At 42.1% G+C, this 21,317-nt stretch overlaps 1 protein-coding gene across 4 annotated transcripts in view; it reads left to right on the top strand.

Moving 5' to 3' along the window:
• Positions 1 to 21,317, top strand: part of eda2r (ectodysplasin A2 receptor) — a 79,724-nt gene that overhangs the window by 51,090 nt on the left and 7,317 nt on the right. For 3 of the 4 annotated variants that reach the window (XM_059976813.1, XM_059976812.1, XM_059976811.1), the window contains 5 exons: positions 1,942 to 2,106; positions 4,437 to 4,577; positions 8,008 to 8,107; positions 17,336 to 17,825; positions 20,615 to 20,651. In XM_059976813.1, coding sequence (XP_059832796.1) covers positions 1,942 to 2,106; positions 4,437 to 4,577; positions 8,008 to 8,107; positions 17,336 to 17,825; positions 20,615 to 20,651 — 933 coding nt within the window. The remainder of the gene's footprint in view (positions 1 to 1,941; positions 2,107 to 4,436; positions 4,578 to 8,007; positions 8,108 to 17,335; positions 17,826 to 20,614; positions 20,652 to 21,317) is intronic. The other variant, XM_059976815.1, reaches the window with a different exon arrangement.

A 21,317-nucleotide genomic window follows, 5' to 3' on the forward strand; every position in this document is an offset into this window, starting at 1 on the left:
TGACAGGTATATGGAGGAATTTAAGGTGGGGGGGGGGCTATATGGGAGGCAGGGTTTGAGGGTCGGCACAACATTGTGGGCCAAGGGGCCTGTAATGTGCTGTACTATTCTATGTTCTATGGTCTATGTTCAAACAACATGCTAGTGAACCTCAGCTGCAACCTCTTCAAAGCCAACACATCCTGCCTGTAATGCAGTGACAAGAATTGTTCTCCATCAGTGTTGCACAGAATTAAAAATCAGTGTCGAGTTTGTTATATGCAGAAGTATGTCTATGCATAGGTGCACTGAAAAATGATCTTGCAGCGGCCTCACATGCACATAGCATCATATAAGCAACATTCACAAGAAAACATACATTGGACACAAATTATACACTTTCACAACACAATTCGCATAGTTCATTGTAAGTGTCATCACAGGTAGATAGTCATAAAGAAAGCTTTTGGCATATTGGCCTTGGTATATTGAGTACAGGATTTGGGATGTTATGTTGAAGTTGTACAAGATGTTGGTGAAGCCTGATTTAGAGTATTGTAGGCAATTTTGGTCACCTACCTACAAGAAAGGTATAGATAAAATTGAAAGAGTACAGAGAAAATTCACAAGGATGTTGCAGGGACTAGAGGACCTGAGTTATAAGGAGAGATTGAGTAGGTGAGAACTTTAATCCCTAGGACGTAAAAGATTAAGGGGAGATTTGAAAGAGGGAAACAAAATTATGGAGGGTGTAGATAGGGTGAAGGCAAGCAGGCTTTTTCCAGAGTTTGGGTGAGACTTTAGAGGTCATGGGTTAAGGGTGAAAGGTGTAATGCTTTGGGGGAACATGAAGGGAAACAACTTCACTCAGAGAGTGAATTGAGTGTGGAATGGACTGCTAGCGCAAGTGGTGGATGTGGTCTTGATTTCAAGGTTTAAGAGAAGTTTGGGTATGTGAAGGATGGGAGGGGTATGGTCAAAATGCAGGTCAACGAGACTAGGCAGTTTAAATGCTTCCACATAGACTAGGTGTTTCAAAAGGCCTTTCTCTGCTGTAGTTTTCTATGACACTCGTGACTCTATACCAATTAGAACGAAAGTCCATTGTAGTGCTAAGTGATCAAAGTGGTCATAATGTTTCTCTACTGACTGGGAATTAATCCCAATTTTAGGTTCTAAAATGGGTGCCATATTAGCATAGCGGTTAGCAGAACACCACCACAACTTGGGGCATTGGAGTTCAGAGTTCATTTCTGACACAGTCTGTAAGAAGTTTGTATGTCCTTCCATGAAACATACGTTTCTTCCGGATGCCCTGGATTCTTTCCACAGTCAAAAGACGTACCAGTTAGTAGGTTAATTGGTCATTGTAAGTTATCCTATGATTAGACTGGGGTTAATAGCTGGGTTACTGGGTGATGTGGCTCATTGGGTCAGAAGGGCATGTTCCATAATGTATTTCAAAATAAATTAAAACATAAAATATGATGGAAGCTGGCTTTAAAATAATCCTGGTCAATAATTCACCTTTGGATGAAATACAGTGTGGTGATATGTCAGTCCATGCAGAACAAGGAATTCCCCAGTTCTTGCTGTACTGATGGTTACACTTTGAACTGGAAAACACCTCTGTCCTTTCAGTGAACTAATAAAAGTAGAATGCAAGTGTTGCATGCAAGTTTTTCTGACAGCATTGAGGAACGAGTGCAGGATCACTATGTTATTCTGTATCTGTACTTAAGTTGTGAATGCTCCATTCTCCAAGTGCTGGGGTGTACCTGGAAAGGGTCCAGTGTGCCAGCAATGTACCCCTGCAATTTCATGGACAGCAGCTGATCAGCAAAGTCATGGAAGTTTGGTGATCTGCTTGTTATCTGTGCTGGGATGGATCTTCAACCCAAGAATAGAATGTCTGCATTGCGCAGGAGTTTTACGGCATCCTCTTTCTCTGTTGCTTCCCAGGTACCTCCAGAACAAATGTGGTGAGGGTTCTGAGCTCTGCCTCTCCCCCATATGACACGGCCCTCGTCGCTGTGATCTGCAGTGCCCTGACGACAGTCCTACTGGCTGCGCTACTTCTCTGTTTCATCTACTGCCGACGGCTGATTGCAGAAAAGCAGAGCAATGGTAACTTAAAATTTTATTGGTCTCACATATATTGAAACATCCAGTGCAGTGCATCATTTGCATCAACGACCAACACAGTCTGAGTACATGCTGGGGGCAGCCTGCATGTATGCTTCTGGCACTAAATAATGTGCCCATAACTCATTAACCCTAAGCCACATGTCTTTGGAATGTGGGCAGAAACAATGCAACCTGAGGAAACCCACATGTCACAGAGAGAACGTGCAAATTCCTTACAGACAGTGAAGGGAATTGAACTGCAATTGCTGGCACAGTGAGGTGTTACGGTAACCACTGTGCTGTCATGTTTGCTTGTCCTGCTAGGTAGAGTCATAGAGCACTACAGAGTGGAAACAGACCCTTCGGCCCATTCAGTCCAGGCCAACCTCATGTCCTGCCTAGTCCCATTTACCTGCACCCAAACCATATTCCTCCAAACCCCTCTCATCCACGTAGCTTTCCAAACTCCTCCTAACTGTTGCAGTTGAACTCTACCACTGGCAGCTTATTCCACACTCACACCATCCTCTGAGTGAAGAACTTTCTGCTCAGATTCCCCTTAAATATTTCACTCTTCGCCCTAAACCTCTGGCCTCTAGTTTTAGTCTCACCCTACCAGAGGGGACAAAGCCTGCATGCTTTCAATCTATCTATTTACCTCATAATTTTGAATGTCACTATCAAATCTCCCATCATTCTCCTATGCTCCAAGGGGGAAAATTGAGTCCTAACCAATCATCCCTTCTCTGTAACTCAGATCATCAAGTCCCAGTACATCTTTGTAAATTTTCTCTGTGCTCTTTCCAGTTGATACTTTTCCTCTAGGAAGATGACAGAATCGCAAGCAATACTCCAAATTCAGCCTCACCAAAATCTTCTGCAACATCAACATAACATCCCAACTCATATACTTAATGCCCAAATTTATGAAGGCTAATGCACCAAAAACTCTCTTTTACACGTTCATCTTCCTGTGAAGCTACTTTCAATGAATTATGGATCTGTATTCCCAGGTCCCTTTATTGTACGGCACTCATCAGTGCCCTACCATTCACAATGTTGGTTCTACCCTGGTTTGTCCTCCCAAAGTGTAAAACCTCACACTTGCCTGGATTAAATTCATGTTGTCAAGTCCCGGTAACATCCTTGTAAATTTTCTCTCTACTTTGAGGTTATTGATATCTTTGCTGTGGTTTGGTGACCAGATCTACACACAATAATCCAAATTTAGACTCACCAACTTATGTAACTTAAAAATAACATTCCAACTCCTGTTAGAGCAACAGTCTCAAAAACACAAGAAAAGTAGGCCATCATCCCTCAACCCTGCTCAGCAGTTTAATATTTGGCTGAGCATGGTAGCCTTAATTCCTTAGCCCTCAATTTCTTATTCTTTCAGATATTTAATTATCTCTTCCTTAAGTATTTCTTAAGATCTGGCCATTACTACTCTCAGTGGCAGAGAATTCCAGAGACCCACTACTTTCTGAGAGAATAAATTTCTAAAGACCTTAGTTTTAACGCTGAATTGGATGCTTTTCCTCATCAGACACTGATACCTAATTCTAATATGTTCATTCCGGTGACAGTGATGTAGCTGATTCCTGTTTCCAGCATTTACAGTGCAGAATATATCAGAGAGACGAGATTATTTGTCACATGTACGTTGAAACATAGTGAAATGTGTAGTTTGCGTCGGTGACCAACACAGTCCGAGGATGCACGAGGAAATCTGCAGATGCTGGAAATTGCAATAACACACACAAAATGCTGGTGGAACACAGCAGGCCAGGCAGCATCTATAGGAGAAGCACTGTCGACGTTTCGGGTTGAGAAGGGGACAGCCTGAAAATGTTGCCTTGCTTCTGGTACCAACTTACTAACTCTAACGCATTTGGAATGTGGGCGGAGAATTGGAGCACTTGGGGGAAACCCGCAGGTCAGGGGAGAACATGTAAACTTACTACAGACAGCGGCAGAAATTCATTAAAACTCTATTCTGGCCACTGCATAGCCATGCCGACCCATTGCTTTCTTTATATTTTAGTCTTCTTTTCAGCCGCTTTTTTGGACAGAGCCGCCACGACAATTGAAATTTTCTCATTACCTATAAAGCAATTAGAACTGTCCAGCTGTGGAGAAAGTAATTTTATAAATGAGGTGGTCTTCTCCTATGAAGTGCATTGAACCCTTCTATTAAGTTTAATGAGTTTAATGTAATGTTAAAGAAACACTTTTCTTCTGAGGACGTATATTGGAACTTTAGCTAGATGCATCTATGTCACTGTCCTTCCTCAACAAAGTTCATTCACTCACACTTCTTCTTTTAGGACTTCAGAGGCCCCCCGTGCATGAGCGAGCCAGAATGGAGTCTTTGTCTTCTGAGGGACAGTTGGGTAACACAAGCACTGAAGGATTGGTGAAGTACTGTCAGAATGCCAATGCTGTGAATAATTTGCCACAATCTCCCGGTAAGGGAAGCCCATTATGAAAACTGTGACTGCAATGGCATAAAAGCTGACACCATATCATTGTAGGGGAACACAGAGTGAGCAATAAGTGCTGGCTTTACCAATAAGCCCAAATCCAATGCTCAAGAGAAAAACAATAGTAGAGTTTAAGGTTAGGATATGACTTTGTGTTCACAAAAGTCAATGACTTTCCCATTTTCCTGCCACATTCCAGATCCCTTGACTTCCTTAGAGTTCAAGATGTATTAACCACTGTCTGGAATAAGTTCATGACAGTTTCCACGGCTTGTTGCTGTGGCAGGGTTCCCAACCTGGGGTCCATGGACCCCTTGCTTAATGGTGTTGGTCCATTAGGAAGGTTAGGAACCCATGCAGAGAATTCTAAAGATTCAGCATACTCAGAGTGTAGAAACTTCTCTTTAATTTCTGACTCTGGAACTCTGCTCCCTGATTTTTCTCTCCACAGCAAAGATGATGATGTCTTGGCACCTACACTGTCAAACTTTCCTAGAATCTTGTGTGTTTCAACAAAATAATTTGTTAATATAAATGTCAGTCAGGATACAAAAGATGTATGGAAATTCATACTGAGTGAGACAGAACAACATTATGCAGTGGGTATTAAGCTTGATATACCATTGGATATGTGCTTACATTTTGCACAACATGCAAACAGGAGAAATAATTTAACAGTAATTTGTGTCCAATGTAGATTGTTTCTTCATCTCTCAGCTGCTGGCTTGCACACAAGTAAATGTTGCAGTCAAGCTGTGCACAGCTTGCTCCTAATTGATAGAAAATGGTATGAATGAAGTCAATCTGCTTGTTAAAGGAAGTTGGTTTTTCATCAGGTCATGAGAAAATCTCCTGCTGCTATATAACTTCATGGGGCCTTAATATTTATTGGAAGCTCAATTTGACTTCAGATTTGATGGCTGGCAATTCTAGAACTGCTGTACAGTTCAGTACTATGCTAAAAGTTAGAAGTGAGGAGAAGTCTAACCTTTGGGGCTTCTAGCTCAAATGAAATGCATTCTCAGCTGAAGCAAACTGTTTGTACAAAGGATAGTTTGACATGGTGCTGAAGAGAGTACACTGTATCATTTAGATGTAAGAATGGTAGGAGTTGTCTGAGGTGTAGAGTGTGCCACTGCAAGACTAAATTCTTAGCTGTGTATCTAACTGAATGAGAATTAGATGGGGAGGTCAGTTTACAGACCATGAAAAATAAATCTCGAATATAGTGAGATTGATATTTATATATGGATATGAAAATGTAAATCAGAACATATTTTAAAAGTTACACACACAAAATGCTGGAGGAACTCAGCAGGCCAGACAGAAGTTTCAGGACAAGACCCTTCGGCAGGACTGGAGAAAAAAAAAGGAGTAGATTTAAAAGATGAGGAGGGGAGAGAGAAACACAACGTGATAGATGAAACTGTGAGGGAGAGAGATGAAGTAAAGAGCTGGGCAGTTGATTGGTGAAAGAGATGACTGGAGAAAGGGAGTCTGATAGAAGAGGACAGAAGGCCATGGAAGAAAGAAAAAGGGGAGGAACACCAGAGGGAGGAGAACTTCCCACATAAGAGGGAAGCTTGAAAAATCAATGTTCATGCTATCAAGTTGGAGGCTACCCAGATGGAATATAAGCTGTTGTTCCTCCAACCTGAGTGTGGCCTCATTACGACAGTAGAGGAGGCTGTGGGTTGAAGTATGAGAATGGCCTTCTTAACTGTTGTGATGCCAATTCCGATATGTCAATCCATAGCCTCCTCCACTGTCATGATGAGGCCATACTCAGGTAGAAAAGCAACAGCAGTATATTTGGGAGTGAAGTAGAATATTGGCCTTGGTTGCAAGAACATGGAGAATGACAATTGGAAAGTGTGTCGAAGTTTAAAGTGGTGTACTGGGGGTGTGGCCACTGTCACATGCAAACAGCTACTTGGAGCCACAAGTAAGAGCTGAGAGTACAGACTAGCGGAAAGGTGATTGATCAGCCCCAGAATAAACATGGCAAGCCTCTTCACCAGAGGTACTACCGGTCCTTTGATGCCCCATACAACCCTGGGGAAATTACCTCTGGATAAATTAGCACATGTTTAAGACTGAGCGGCAGACTAATTTCTTCTCAGGGTTGTAAACCTTCCCTAAAAAGTTTAGGATGTCAAGCGATTGAGTATATTCAATGCAGAGGATTTGAGGGATAAGCAGGAAAGTAGAACAGAGATCAAAGATCCTACAAGTCGTGATTGTATTTGATTGTAGTGTGAACTTGAGGGGCAATATAACCTACTTTTACTTTTTATGTTCTAAGTGATAGAAATTCTTCTGCGTCTATAAAAACATACTTTGAACTAGCATTGTTCTTCACATTTTTTTTTGAGATAGAACACAGTAACTGGCCCTTCTGACCCAATGAGCTCACAATTACACCATGTGACCAATTAACCTGTTAGGTTTTATGCAAGGCTTTGTGAAGATTAGATTTTAATACACATAATGTACAATGCATTATGGATTTATGATTATGAGCTAGGGCCTTTGTGCAAAATTTGCAGTGTAATCTCTTTGGTATGAGATCATAAAGTAGAAGTTTCCATTAGGATTGCCACTTCAAGCTGTGGTACTGCTTTGGTACAGACTTGACCCAAAGTGGAGATGGACTCTAATTGAAAGTGGGATAATGGCTATCAATCGTAGAATTATGGAATAATGCAGGATGAAACAGGCCCCGCGGCCCCATTCATCTATACCAAGCTAATCCCCATTTTCGTACATTTAGACTGTATCCCTCTAAACCAGGGGTTCCAGCTTGGGGTCCGTGGACCCCTCAGTTAATGGTAGGGGTCCTTGGCATAAGAAAGGGTTGGAAGCTCCTGCTCTAAACCTTCCCTATCCATATACTCATTCAGATGGATTTTAAATGTCTTTGTTTTATCTACCTCAGGAAGAACGAAATCATCTCTTTGTCTCAGGGACTGGAAAAGGTCCTCCCATTTTTGCAGGAGAAACTCTTCGGCCTTTAGTTGAAGCATGCTCTTTAGTGATTGGCTGTATCACTCGTGCTTTAATGGTATAGTTTCATAATAACAATGCACATTACTCCACATCATTGTAATTTACTGAGTAACTATTGTATGTACAATGGCTACCTTAATCATTCCCAAAGTACCTACCAAATAGAGCTCCACTTGGTCACTTTACAGATTTCTATTATGACATGCTTGAAAATTTTACACTACAGGGTTGAATTTCTAGTCTGGATAATGATCAGTCTTTTAAAGAAAGAAATTTAGTAAGGAATGAGTAGCGTTTACTTTCTTCTCCAAATGAACTGCAACAAAGTTTGTGTTACTGGTTACCAGGAGCAGATAAAACCAGTCATTTCACTTTCACAAGTCATTTTTGCTGTCCTTGTACTTAGGGCCAGCTGATGTGGTTCAGCCTGAAGATGCACCACTTACCTTGAGATCATGCTTCGTGACTTATCTGTGTCCATCGGGATTTGATGACCAGGACAGAAGGTAAACTTGGTAACAAGGTACAAACAGGTGGTCATTTGGTGTGTGTAAGGAGCTGGGGGCCAGTGGTGATGATATTAACCACAGTGATTGGTGAAATATTAACTTAGTCTACGGAAGTGATTAGGTGGTGATAAATGGAATTTTGAAAACCTGATTTTCCCAATTAGAGCAGTAACACGATTAAATTTCTGTCGACATGTTCCCCTGGTTAATCAAATGCTAATCTTCCAGTGTTTTACTTATTTAGAGATACTGTGCAGAACAAACCTTCTGGCCCAGCAACCCATTTATTTAATCATAGCCTAATTACAGGACAGTTTACAATGACCAATTAACCTGTCATCTGGTATGTCATTTGACTGTGGGAGGAAACCAGAGCACCAGGAGGAAACCCATGTATATCACAAACTCATTACAGAGGAAGCTGGAATTGTACTCCGAACTTTGATGCCCTGAACTATAATAGCATTATATTAACCACTACACTATTGTGGCACCCAGTGTTGAGTTTGCCTTAATAAGTTATTCTATAAATAACTTGGATTAGTGATAACTACCTTTCAATGGATCTCATTGTGCACAATGCTGTGGCATAAAGAATCAAACAATTTGAAACCATGCCCTTTGGTCCAACTCGAGCATGCCGACCAAAGTGTTCATCGAAGCTAGTCCCATTTGCCAGCATTTGACCCATATCCCTTTAGCTCTTCTTATCCAATTAACTGTCCCAATGTATTTGTAATACTTTTATTGAAATAAGAAATAAGAGCAGGGATAGCCCTTTTGGCCTGTCGAGCCTGCTCCACCATTCAATAAGATAATGGCTGATCTGTCCATGGATTCATCTCCACCTGCCTGCCTTTTCCCCATAACCCTTAATTACCAGTACCCTGTACAGATGTGGTATAACCTCCCTGCTTGTAAATTCAATCCCTCTACAACATTCCATTTGCCTTCTTGATAGCCTCCTGTACCTGCAAACCAATCTTTTGTAATTCATGCACAAGCACTCCCGTCCCTCTGCACAGCAGCATGCTGCAATTTTTTTTGCCATTTAAATAATAATCTGATCTTCAATTTTTCCTACCAAAGTGGATGACCTCGCATTTACCAACATTGTACTGTATCTGCCAGACCTTTGGCCACTCACCTAACCTATCCATATCTCCCTGCAGACACTTTGTATCTTCTGCACAATTTGCTTTTCCACTCAATTTAGTGTCATCAGCAAACTTAGATACACTACACTCGGTCCACTCTTCCACATCGTTATTGTATATCGTGAACAGTTGCAGGCCCAGCACCGACTCCTGTAGCACACCGCTCACCATTGATTGCCAACCAGAGTAACAGCCATGTATCCCAACTCTCCGCTTTCTATTAGTTAACCAATCCTTTATCCATGCCAACTCTGTGCATCCTTATCTTATAGATAAGTCTTTTATGCGGCACCTTATCAAATGCCTTCTGGAAATCCAAGTAAATAACGTCCATCTGTTCCCCTCTATCTACTGTGCTCATTATGTCCTCAAAGCTGACAACTCATTCCAGATATGTACAACTCTCTGAAGAAATTACCCCTTAGCTCCCTTGTAAATTTTACTCCTCTCACCTTAAACCAATGTCCTCTAGTTTTGGAAGTCCTTTCCTCCGGAGAAAATGATTGTGTGCATTCACCCTTTCTATGCCCCTCATGATCTTACACACCTCCATAAAATCATACCTCTGTCTCCTTTGTTTCAAGGGATAAAGTCTAACCTGCCTAACCTCTGCCATCAGATTTCTGAATGGCTAATGAACCAGCCCATGAAAAGTGCCTCACTAATTTTTGGCTCTCTTTTAGCGCTATATATATTTGTATTTCTTGCTGTAATGTATAGTTTTTCTTATGAATCGCACTGTACTTACGCTGCAAACAACAACTTTCGCCACGGTGATATTGAACCTGATTCTGATTTTCGCTGGAGTCATGGCAACATCCTCGTCAACCTTTTCCGAACTCTTTCCATGATGTAATGATGTACTTTGAGCATGTGGCTTGGTATTCCGTATTGTATAAATGTCCTCCACCAGAAGCTCTTGTGCGAGACTGATGGGAAACAAGAGGAGACCAAACAACAAGCATGGCAGTGTAGCGGTTAATGCTTCGCTTTAGAGCGCCAGTGATCACCAAATAGGGTTCAATCCTCGCTGCTGTCTGTAAGGAGTATGTATGTTCTCTCCATGACCTCTTTGATTTCCTCCGCCTGCTCCCACTTCCTCCCACTTTCCAAAGACCATATGGCTGAGTTAGTGAGTTCTGGGTGGCACCAGTAGCATGGCCACCCTTGCAGGCTGTCCAGCACAATCCTTGCTGATTTGATTTCTCTGTATAGTTCAACACTTCAATGTCCATTTGACAAATAAAGCTAATCCTCTCAACAGCTTCCTTATAAGCAATGGCACCTTGTTCTTCTCAGGTTGTGTACTTTAATGGGGGGGGGGGGGAAGGGCTGGGATAGCAGTTCCCATTAGCAAGCATTCCTACCCCAGGACTTCCATAGAAAATGGTCCATGAATAAGAGGGAGGAGCAGGATCCTTCACATGTATTATTGTTGGCAGTGAGGTTCACTCTGAGCCTGGAAGAGGATGGGGCAGGGAAAGTATAGGAATCCCTCTTTTGAAGGCAGGCAGAGGCTTGAGTGTACAGCTGCAAGCTCTACACAAGCACCAGTCTGTATCATCCTCTCATCCATTTTAAAGATTCAAGTTTACTTGTCACGTGTCTATCAAAACATTCAGTGAACTGTGCCGTTGGCGTTAACAACCACCATGCATAAGGGTGTGCTGGGGGCAGCCTGCAAATGTCGCCACACATTCCGATGCCAAATTAGCTTATCAACATTGCTCAGCAGAACAAGGCCCAACACAGCAAGCAATAATGATGATGACATCTGTTAGTCTTGCGAGACCATGGATCTGCGCCTGGAAAGTCTTGCATCTCCATTGTGCAGGTTATATGGAAGACTGGCAGTTGACCAAGCAGCACGTCTCCCCTCTCCATGCCACTCCTAGGGAAGGGCAAGGGAGCTTGGCACCAGTGACGTCACAGGAGTTGCCAGAGTGAGGCTGAAGACAACATCGGACTGCCTTAGGGACTCCAGCTCCGGATTTGTCCTCAGGGTTTACTCCCGAAGCCTTTCCCATAAGTGGGTACGGCCACAAGGCAGCGGAGGTTTGAAATCAGAGTTTTCCCTCTCTTAGATGGACTGCCTTCCCAGGCTGACGTGCTCCATCTACAGAAAGCAATAAAACAACAGCAGAACAGGGTCTGTTCATCCCTCTCACCCACGCACACAGTCTCTTCATCCCAGGACAGGTTAGCAGTCTCCAGCAGACTCAGACTTGGGTTCACTGACGCTGGGTGTTGACTTTCCCAGCGGACTTGTAGAGATTCACGGACTCGGCTCCGTCCAACGGGCCTTGACCTCTGGACTTTCTGATTTGACCCTCGGGCCTCGATTCACTGAACACTAGGCATTAAACTCCAGTCTCACTGAGTCATGAACCGGGGGGGCATCAGAACTTATTTCGCTTGGCCATGAGAAACTCTGACTCTGGAACGCCGACCATTCACTAACCTCGTGGGGCACTTTTCCGCTCTCTGCTGGGCCAACACATGACATCTGACCACAGATAAGCCACGTCAGCATCACTGGTCTTCGAGCATGGAGTGGAAACCTGGACTCCGTCTGACCTCTAATTCCCCCACAGACTTGTCCTTAAACCCTATCCTAAACACTAACTTCCCTCTCTGCCTCCAAAACCATCTTTATAAACCTGAAAAAAAACAATTTAAAAACAACTACATCTGAGCTGCGACTTAGCAGAGGTCACAGCTTGGTGCCATTTTGAGGCCTTCTTTATTTGGTGCTTTCACACTGACCCCACAGATTACAGTGTGATTTTTACCTGAAGATAGCTACGTGAATGTAATTGACAGGGTCATATCCTGAAGAATTCTGTTTCTTCTATTTTGACTTAGTGCCCTACCAAGATTTATTTATGATTCTGAAGGCACTGAGCCAGATTGTGATGGGATTCTATTGGTAAGGCCTCATGAAGAATGAGGTATAAATTTAAATGTTAGCTTTTGGAGGAAGGTAGGGAGCATTATGGCTAAGTACAGCCTCTTCTCCACCATCCAGGACATGCCCCCTTCACACTGTTACCGTCGGGAATGAGATACAGAAGCCTGAAGGTGAATCCTCAGCATTTCAGGAACAGCTTCTTCCTCTCTACATTCTGATTTCTAAATGGACATTGAACCTATGAACATAAGAAAAACCTAAGAAATAGGAGCAGGAATAGGCCATTACAGCCCGTCGAGCCAGCTCCGCCATTCAATAAGATCATGGCTGATCTTATCTCCACCTACCTGCCTTTTCCCCCAAAACACTTAATTCCCCTACTATGCAAAGATTTATCCAACCTTGTCTTAAATATATCTACCGAGGTAACCTTCACTGCTTCATTGGGCAGAGAATCCCACAGATTCACCACTCTGGGAAAAGCAGTTCCTCCTCATCTCCATGTTAAATCTACTCCCCTGAATCTTCAGGCTATGTCCCTTAGTTCTAGTCTCACCTACCAGTGGAAACAACTTTCCTGCCTCTATCTTACCTATCCCTTCCCTAATTTTATATGTTTCAATAAAATCTCCTCTCATTCTTCTGAATCCCAGGGAGTACAGTCCTAGGCGACTCAATCTCTCCTCATAGTCTAAAGTCCCCTCATCTCTGGAATCAACCTGGTGAATCAGCTCCAAAGTCAGTATATCCGTCCTCAAGTAAGGAGACCAGAACTGCACATAGTGCTCCAGGTGCAACCTCACAAGTACCCTGTACAGTTGTAGCATAACCTCCCTGCTCTTAAATTCAATCACTCTAGCAATGAAGGCCAACATTCCATTTGCCTTCTTGAAAGCCTGCTGCACCTGCAAAGCACTACCTCACTACTTTACTGATGCTTCATGGTGGGGTTTAAACTAGCGTTACAGGAAGATGAGAACCAGACTGCCAGAACAGATAGTGGAGAGGTTTCAGAGGCAGATGTTGGTAAGATCTCAAAGAAGGTTAGGAATCAAAAGTTTGAGCATGGTGTGACAAAATAGAAAAGTGGTAATACAGGACTGACGGTGGTGTACCTGAATGCGTGCAGTATTCAGATGAACTGGCAGCTCAGTTGCAGATTGCCAGGTATGACATATTAAGAATCACTGAATCATGGCTGAAAGATTCTAGCTGGGATCTTAATGCCCAAGGATACACATTGTATTGAAAGGATAGTCAGGAATGCAGATGGGGTGGCATTGCTCTGTTGGTAAAAAGTGAATTGTGGATTCATTCTGGATACTTGCAAAGAATTCTACAGATTCGCCACCCTCTGGCTAAAGAATTTCCTCCTCCATTCTAAAAGGGTGACCCTCAATTCTGAGGCTCTGTCCTCAGGTCTTAAACTCTGCCACCATAGGAAATATTCTCTCCACATCCACTCTATCAAACTTTCTGGCAGACAGAGCAAACGAGATCTCCCAGTGGCCACCCATTTTAATTCCACTTCCCATTCCAATATGTCCATCCATGGCCTCCTCCACTGTTATGATTAGGCCACACTTGGGTTGGAAGAGCAGCATTTTATGTTCTGTTTGGGTAGCCTCCAATCTCTTTTCCCACCCCACTTTTCCTTTATCACCTCATCTCACCAATCAACTTCCCAGCTCTTTACTTCATTCCCCCCCTCCAGGTTTCACCTATCACCTGGTGGTTCTCTCTCCCCATCCACCTTTAAGTCTATTCCTCAGCTTTTTTTCTCCAGTCCTGCCGAAGGGTTTCGGCCCAAAACGTTGACTGTACTTATTTCCATAGATGCTGCCTGGCCTGCTGAGTTCCTGCAGCATTTTGTGTATATTGTTGGAATTCCAACATCTGCGGATTTTTTTCTTGTTTGAGGTAAATTTGCAGGTTAAGTCTGTAGTGACGAAGACAAATGCAAAGTTAGCATTCATTTCAAGAGGACTAGAATATAAAAGGAAGGATGTAATGTTGAAACTTTGAGGCACTGGTTAGATCTCACTTGGAGCATTGTGAGCAGTTTTGGGGCCTTTATCTTAGAAAGCATGTTCTGAAACTGGGGGGGGGGGGGGAGGGCTCAAAGGAGGTACACGAAAATGATTCCAGGACTGAATGGCTTGTCTTATGAAGAGTGTTTGATGGCTCCGGGCCTGTATTAGATGTAATTCGGAAGAGTGAGGGCTGACCTCACTGAAACCTATAGAAATGTTGATAGAGTGGATGTGGAGAGGATGTTTCCTATGGTGGGAGAGTCCAAGACCAGAGGACACAGCCTCAGAATAGAGAGGCATCCTTTTAGAACGGAGATGAGGAGGAATTTCTTTAGCCAGAGTGGTGAATCTGTGGAATTTTTTGCCCCAGGCAGCTGTTGAGCCCATCCTTTATGTATATTTAAGGCAGAAGTTGATAGGTTCTTGATTGGTCAGGACATGAAAGGATACGTGGAGAAAGCAGCAGATTGGGGCTAAGAGGAAATTTGGATCAGCCATGATGAAATGGTGGAGCAGACTCAATGGGCTAAATGGCTTATTTCTGCTCCTAGATCTTGCAGTCTTACTTATTTCTGATTTTTTAACATATTAAATCTAATTCTGAGCTGTTGTAACAAACAATGTGCTGGGGGATCTCAGCAGGTTCAGCAACATCTGTGGGAAGAAAGGAATCTTTAATATTTTCCATCAAAACCCTGTGGTTTTAACCTGAAACCTTGGCAGCAGATTGTCTGCTGCTCCAGATTCCAGTATCTGCATTGTCTCTTACCCCTCTGTGCTGACAGCCACATATGTAGTGCCCATCAGGAGCAAGTTACAGTGGGTCTCCAAGTGGTATCTGTAAGCATTTTGCTAGTTTAGTCAAGACATTTCGAAGTTAATGACAACTCCCCACTATTTTAACTTGTTAATATTGGGAAAAGTTACTTTGGCAGTCAGGTGAATCATGGATCTCATTTTTTTTTATGGGGTCACTAGGACAGCAGGGCAAAGCAGAAAGAAGAGGTTTTTTTTCTATTTTAATATCATAGCGCACAGTAATAGACCCCACAGCCTACTTTATCATGCTAACCATCAAGTACCCATCTATACCAATCCTGTTTGCCATAATTTAGTCAATGGCCTTCAACGGAGAAGAAAATGAAGTGGTCATGCCTTTTGGACTTGGTATCAGGAATATCACAAAAGCCACAAAGAATTAACAGGTGAAATTTAACATTTGATTAACTTCAAGCAAACAGACTCTGGAATTATACACTCCAGTTGTTTCAACAAAAGTAATCAGAGTATTGTTGACCTTTGCTTGCCCTGTTTTAAATTCCATTCAACAGCAGATTAACTGGTCTGTGCATGTGGTTAGTAGAATGTTGCTTTTGTGTGTAACCTCATGCTACTCAAAACAGATTTCATGTGAACCTTTTGGAATATCCAGCCCCTTGGGCTCCAGGCAACTGCCTAGAACCTGTTCACATCAAAACAAAGTCTGCATAATACCTCATCTGTTTCCCTAATGCAGGTACAGAAATAAAAATCAGCATTAGGTCGCCAGAGCAAACAATGATCATGCTATTGTTTTTAATATTACTACAGGACCATAACTCCTCAATTATAACCCCTTCTTTCTGAACTTAAAATTAATTGCTTTAGTTTTTCCTCACTATCAACAAGTAATCTGCTGGAGCAACTCAACGGATTGAGCAGCACCTGTAAGAGGAAAGGAATTGCCGATGTTTTGGGTGAAAACCTGCAACAGGGCTGAGGTTGGGGAGGAAAGGTGGCTAGTATAAAGAGGAGAAAGGGAGCGAGAAAGGAGTCTGAGGTGACTGGTGGACTAAGGAGGGGAGTAAAAGGTGACAGACCAATTGTGTCATTAGGGAAGAGGAGGAGGCGTGGAGTTGGGAGACTAAGTGATAGATGGAGACAGAGAAAGAGAGAAAATATGGAGAAAGAGAATCCAGTTTATTATCATGAAATTTGTTTTGTGACAGCAGTACAGTGTAGTACATAACAATACTACAAGTTACAATAAGAAAAATATAAAGAATAAGTAGGACAAAAAGAGAGCAAAATAACGATGTAGTGTTCATGGGTTCACGGACTGTTCAGAAATCTGATGGTGGAAGGGAGGAATCAGTTTCTAAAACGTTGAGTGTGTGAATTCAGGCTCCTGTACCTCCTCCCCAATGGCCGAAATGAGAAGATGGTGCTGTAAGGGGAAAGTGGAGAAGCTAAGTGGAACACAAAGGGCCACCAGTGGTGGACTATGGTAAGTAAAGAAGTTAAGAATGGGAGCCATGAGGGGAGAGATAAATGGCAGTCGGAACTTCTTGCTGCTCTCCCTCTGGGGTTTCTGCTGATTTATAGCTCATCGACCTCTTCTCGCACTCCGTCCTCACTACGTTGAAACCGAGATTCTATCCACCTCTGCTTTGGACTCTCAGAATGGCGCATTCTTACCTGTGTCCTCCACAGCATGCATGCTTCTGAAAGAATGGATGTGATTTAACCAGATAGTTCCATGGCTTCAATAGATGGTAATATTTTAGATTCCATTATTAAAGGTGAAGTTTTAGACTACTTTGATAAAATAGGCCAAAGACAGCATAGTTTTCTTTGTGGAGATCTTGCCTGACAAAGTTATTGGAATTATTTGAGGAAATAATAGGCAAGATAGATAAAGGAGAGTCAGTGGATATTGGTTATTTGGATTTTCAGAAGGCCTTTGACAAGGTGCCACTTACGATGCTGCTAAACACGACAGGTGAAACGTCAGTGTGGCCACATGTTAGTCCATGCAGAGCAAGAAAATCCCTGGTTCTTGCTGCATTAATGGTTACTCTTCAATCTGGAAAACAGCCCCCCATTTTCAGTGAGCTGATGGAAAGCAGAATACTAGTTCTGCATACAACTTCATCTGATAGTATTGAGAAGGCAGTGCATGGAATCCTCCGCCATTTCTATGATAATGTGTCTGCATATCTGCATGATTTTATGCTTTGAGTTGCTGCCACATGATTGGCTGATTTGATATTTACATTAACAAACACAGGTACCTAATTAAGTGGTCACTGAGTAAAATTTTGTTGGTAATTATTTATTAATAACTTTTTTTTGGTTTTTACAGCACCGTTACATGTGCTACATTCCCTAGCTCCTTTCCACACAGTTCTCCCGAAGGCCAACCTCTGGTCCAAGCAACCAGCTGCAGTGATTGTCCAACCCCAAGATCTTCAAATGATGGACTAGATGGCACATTCCTCCTGGAATGCGATGGAAGTGTTAGTATTCTGCCTGTGGGCGAAGGCTACAGCACCACTCTGTTGCATTGCGCCTCAAGGCACCAAAGCAGACTGCAGCACGTCCCGGTTGAGTGCACTGAGCTGGACCTACAGGAGTATGTGGCGGATGTGCAAGATGAATGCACTGTCGAGGCCCAAGAGACCGCAGCACACTACCGGCCCTCAAGGCCTAATACAGCCTCCAGTAGCGTTACAGCCGATCCTAGTGTAAAGGAGCCGTGGGTGTGGAAGCGTAGTGAGAGCAGATCAGAGGAATGCCACGGTGTTAGAAGTGGTAACGTTCAGCTTTACGGTCCATCCACTGGGAATAACTGGGTGAGCAATTGTTTCAATTAAAATGATTGTTTGATGTCTCAGGCACATTTGGAAATGATTGGAAACTTGTTTCTCTTCGCCCTTTTACCTTCCTTTCTCCAAGTGAGAAATGGGCAAATACTATGCTGAGCAAAAAAAGGTGGGGGACTTACTGCGGAAAACACAAAAATCACTTGTATCGCCAAGGCTTCCTTCCACATAACCAACCCAAATAAATCAAATATGCTATGTTTTTAAGCATTCATGTGCGTTAATAAACACTTGAAACCATTTGAAAACGTAAAACAAGAAAGGATGTTTGTTGATTAGCGTTTTCACATTCTTAACAGCAAATTTTCTCTTTTAAGATGCAGAATGTTGATTATGAAGGGTATGGCAATGTGATGTGGGTGTTCACAACCAGACAACAGAGGAGATGTGTATAAAGGAATACAAGTGTACATGTTCCTGCTGTTTGGAAGACATCTGTAATTATTTTGGTGTTGCGGAATGCACTAGAAAGAGATTCTTTGCTTTAGGGTTAGCAACCTTGGCATCAGCATTCAAAATTTTGGAGGAACCCAACAAGTCAGGTATCAAAACAGCCGAAGTTTCGGGTCGATTCTCTTAATCAGTTCCGGAAGGAGGCAGAAGCTAGAGTGAGAAGTTGTGGGGCAGAGGAAAGAGTAAAAATCAGCAAGTGACAGATTCTTAAGCTGAGCCCCATGAAGTGCTCAGACCCACAAATAGCCGAGCAGAATTAACAGAGTACAATCACAATTTCTGTCCAGAAGTTGCAAAGTTTCACATTCTACATGTTCCTCCTTTCTGGAAGGAAACATCCTCCTTTATCCTTGCCCCCATTGCTCTTCCCTGGTTGGGCCTGGTTTTTGCTGGTCAGGTTTCCTTGCTTAGTGTGTGGGGATGTTCAGGCATGTACAGAGCCTGATGATGCAATCTCAGATTATTTATCTTTAAATGGAATTCAATGGATTTTGTTAGTTTTGAGATCCTGCCACACTATTCTACTGCAGGTCCTCATTTTCACATAAGAAGATCTTTTACTAAGGAAAGGTCTTTACTCAAAGTAAACTAATGGTGTATAAATTAACTCTTTCAATAAGTGTCTGATAAGTGGTACCACTTAAATCAGTCAAATATGAGAAGGTTATTACAATGACAAGTGAGTTCAAATTGTGTCTTCATTATATAGAAATCCAGCACTTGAAAAATAAATAGCTCAATTTCCAGTTATTTATAACTAGGGGTATTAATTAAATTAATAGCAAGTCAAATTAAATATTTGTACTTATAGAGATGTGTTTTGATGATCGTATTCTGTGATTCCATCTTGTATTTTTAGGAAGACTGCAACTCAATGGGCTTTGAAATTATCAATTATAGCAGAGAGCTCAGGTCATTAATGTTTTATTTGAAATATAAAAACATAATTTAAAGAGTTCAACAGAACAGGATCAAATAGTATATCATTGAGATGCTGGAGTGTTTTGCTTTTAACTTTGTGTTTTCTTCTCTTGGCTGTGTTACCTGTTTTAAAATAACCAACGATAACACACTTCGTACCTCATCTCCTGGAAAGCTGAAAGAGTTTTTCTTTATTTCCGTTGCTGTTGTATTTTTGCATCAACATGTGATGCTTCCTTTCACATACTCTTTGTCCTTGTAGCACTCTGAGTCATGCTGTCATGGAACTTGGTCGACAGCCCAAGCTTGTTACATTAACTGTTGATCGTGAGATTTATGTTCACTAGGAGTGGCACCAATTCCAAGCCCTTCTAAGTATATGGAACTGCAGTGACCTGTGTTGCTTAGAGCAAAAATAAGTCAAACTGGCTTTGTGTGTGATGTATGGGAGACCTGCAAAGGTCATGGTCTCATAGGCATCTGAGTAACTAGACATCTCCAAATGGCACTTAGTGGAAAAATGATTCAATGCCCTTTCTCCTATGATCCAGTCTCCTCTCCTTTCAGGTTCCTTCATCTTCAACTCTTTGCCTGGCTTCACCTATTACCTTCTCGTTATCTTTCTTCCCCTGCCCCTGCCACCTTTTCATTTTGGCATCTTCCCCCTTCCTTTCCAGTCCTGAAGCAGGGTCTTGGCCTGAAGCATTGACTGCTCACTTCCATGGCTGCTGCCTGACCTGCGGAGTTCCTCCAGCATTTTGCACACGTTGCCAAGCAAAAATCTGTTAACTGAGAGTTCTCTCACCTCAGACCAGCAATTTTCTTTCTCTCTGGTTATTTCCATTTTACTTTCACTGCCCTTTAACTTCATAGAAGATGCTATGACCATTTGTTTTCTCTGAATTTTCCTTTGTTTCTCCATTGCTACTGGAGGATTAGGTCATTGTGAGACTTCTGATGGCTACACCCAGTGCACAGTTGTTGTGGTCCAATTTTCTCTCTCTCCTTCCTCTTTAAAGCATATGGGATAGACTCTGGGCTAAAATGTAGCTTCTGAAGTGATCCCCAGGACCAGCTTGCATAACACCAGCATCACCATCTTCCCTAGCTCACCATTCATACAGGCAACCATTTCCTTCTAGCAGCTGATCAGTAGAATTACATCAGAAATTCACTTTGGACCATCGTCCTAGACTTCATCAGTCTCTGCTCCCACTTGTAATCAGTAGTTGGATCTCTATTTGCTGTGTATTTTCACCACTTGTTTCAATTTATCTGTAGTTATGAATTTGGTTTTGTTTTTGCAATTACTTTTGGAAAATTTCAGACTTCAGAGTGAAATTATTTTTTCTCATGAACCTATTTTATATTGCTTTTGTATCTAGTGCCGAGGGTTTCCTGAAGTAAGCTGCCTAATTGTAGGTAAGGAAAGAAAAGATTGACATTCTTAAGGAGAGTTTTTATGACATCAGGAGATCCTGAAGTGCTAAGTGGTTCAGAAGTGTAGACAACATTGTGAACTAGAGGACAAGGCATCTAAATGCACAGACTAAGATGCCACAAAATGTGTTAAACAGAAGTTCAATTATTTAAGGTTAGTTTTACATTTAACTGTCAGCCTGAACACCAAACAGAACAGTCCACTTAGAATTAAATTGTATCTTTTATGCTCAACTGGTTATTGACTTTAGTGGAACTAGATTTGTAGAGCTGAATGCACCCTACAGTCAAAATCTATGCAAGGATTTAATACTGAAAACCAAAGGTTTTTTTCCCCCACTTATAGAGAAACACAAGCATAAAACTGCAAATCCTTCTGATCTCCAAAGTTGAATTGGGCACTTGAGGATATTGATCAAACTGTTTCATTTTAAACATGGGAGATTCTGTAGATACTGGAAATTCAGAGCAACACGCAGAATATACTGAAAGAACTTGGCAAGTCAGGCATAATCTATAAAAAGGAATGAACAGTTGATGTTTCAGTCTGAGAACCTTCATCAGAACTATTATTTCATCTGTGTTCTGGTGAAATTCCTTGGTTTCAATTAGACCCAGATTCATGGTGCTTTATGTAGATGTCCCAGA

This window comes from Hypanus sabinus, chromosome 8 (assembly GCF_030144855.1).
Source record: "Hypanus sabinus isolate sHypSab1 chromosome 8, sHypSab1.hap1, whole genome shotgun sequence".
Classification (NCBI taxonomy): Eukaryota; Metazoa; Chordata; class Chondrichthyes; order Myliobatiformes; family Dasyatidae; genus Hypanus; species Hypanus sabinus.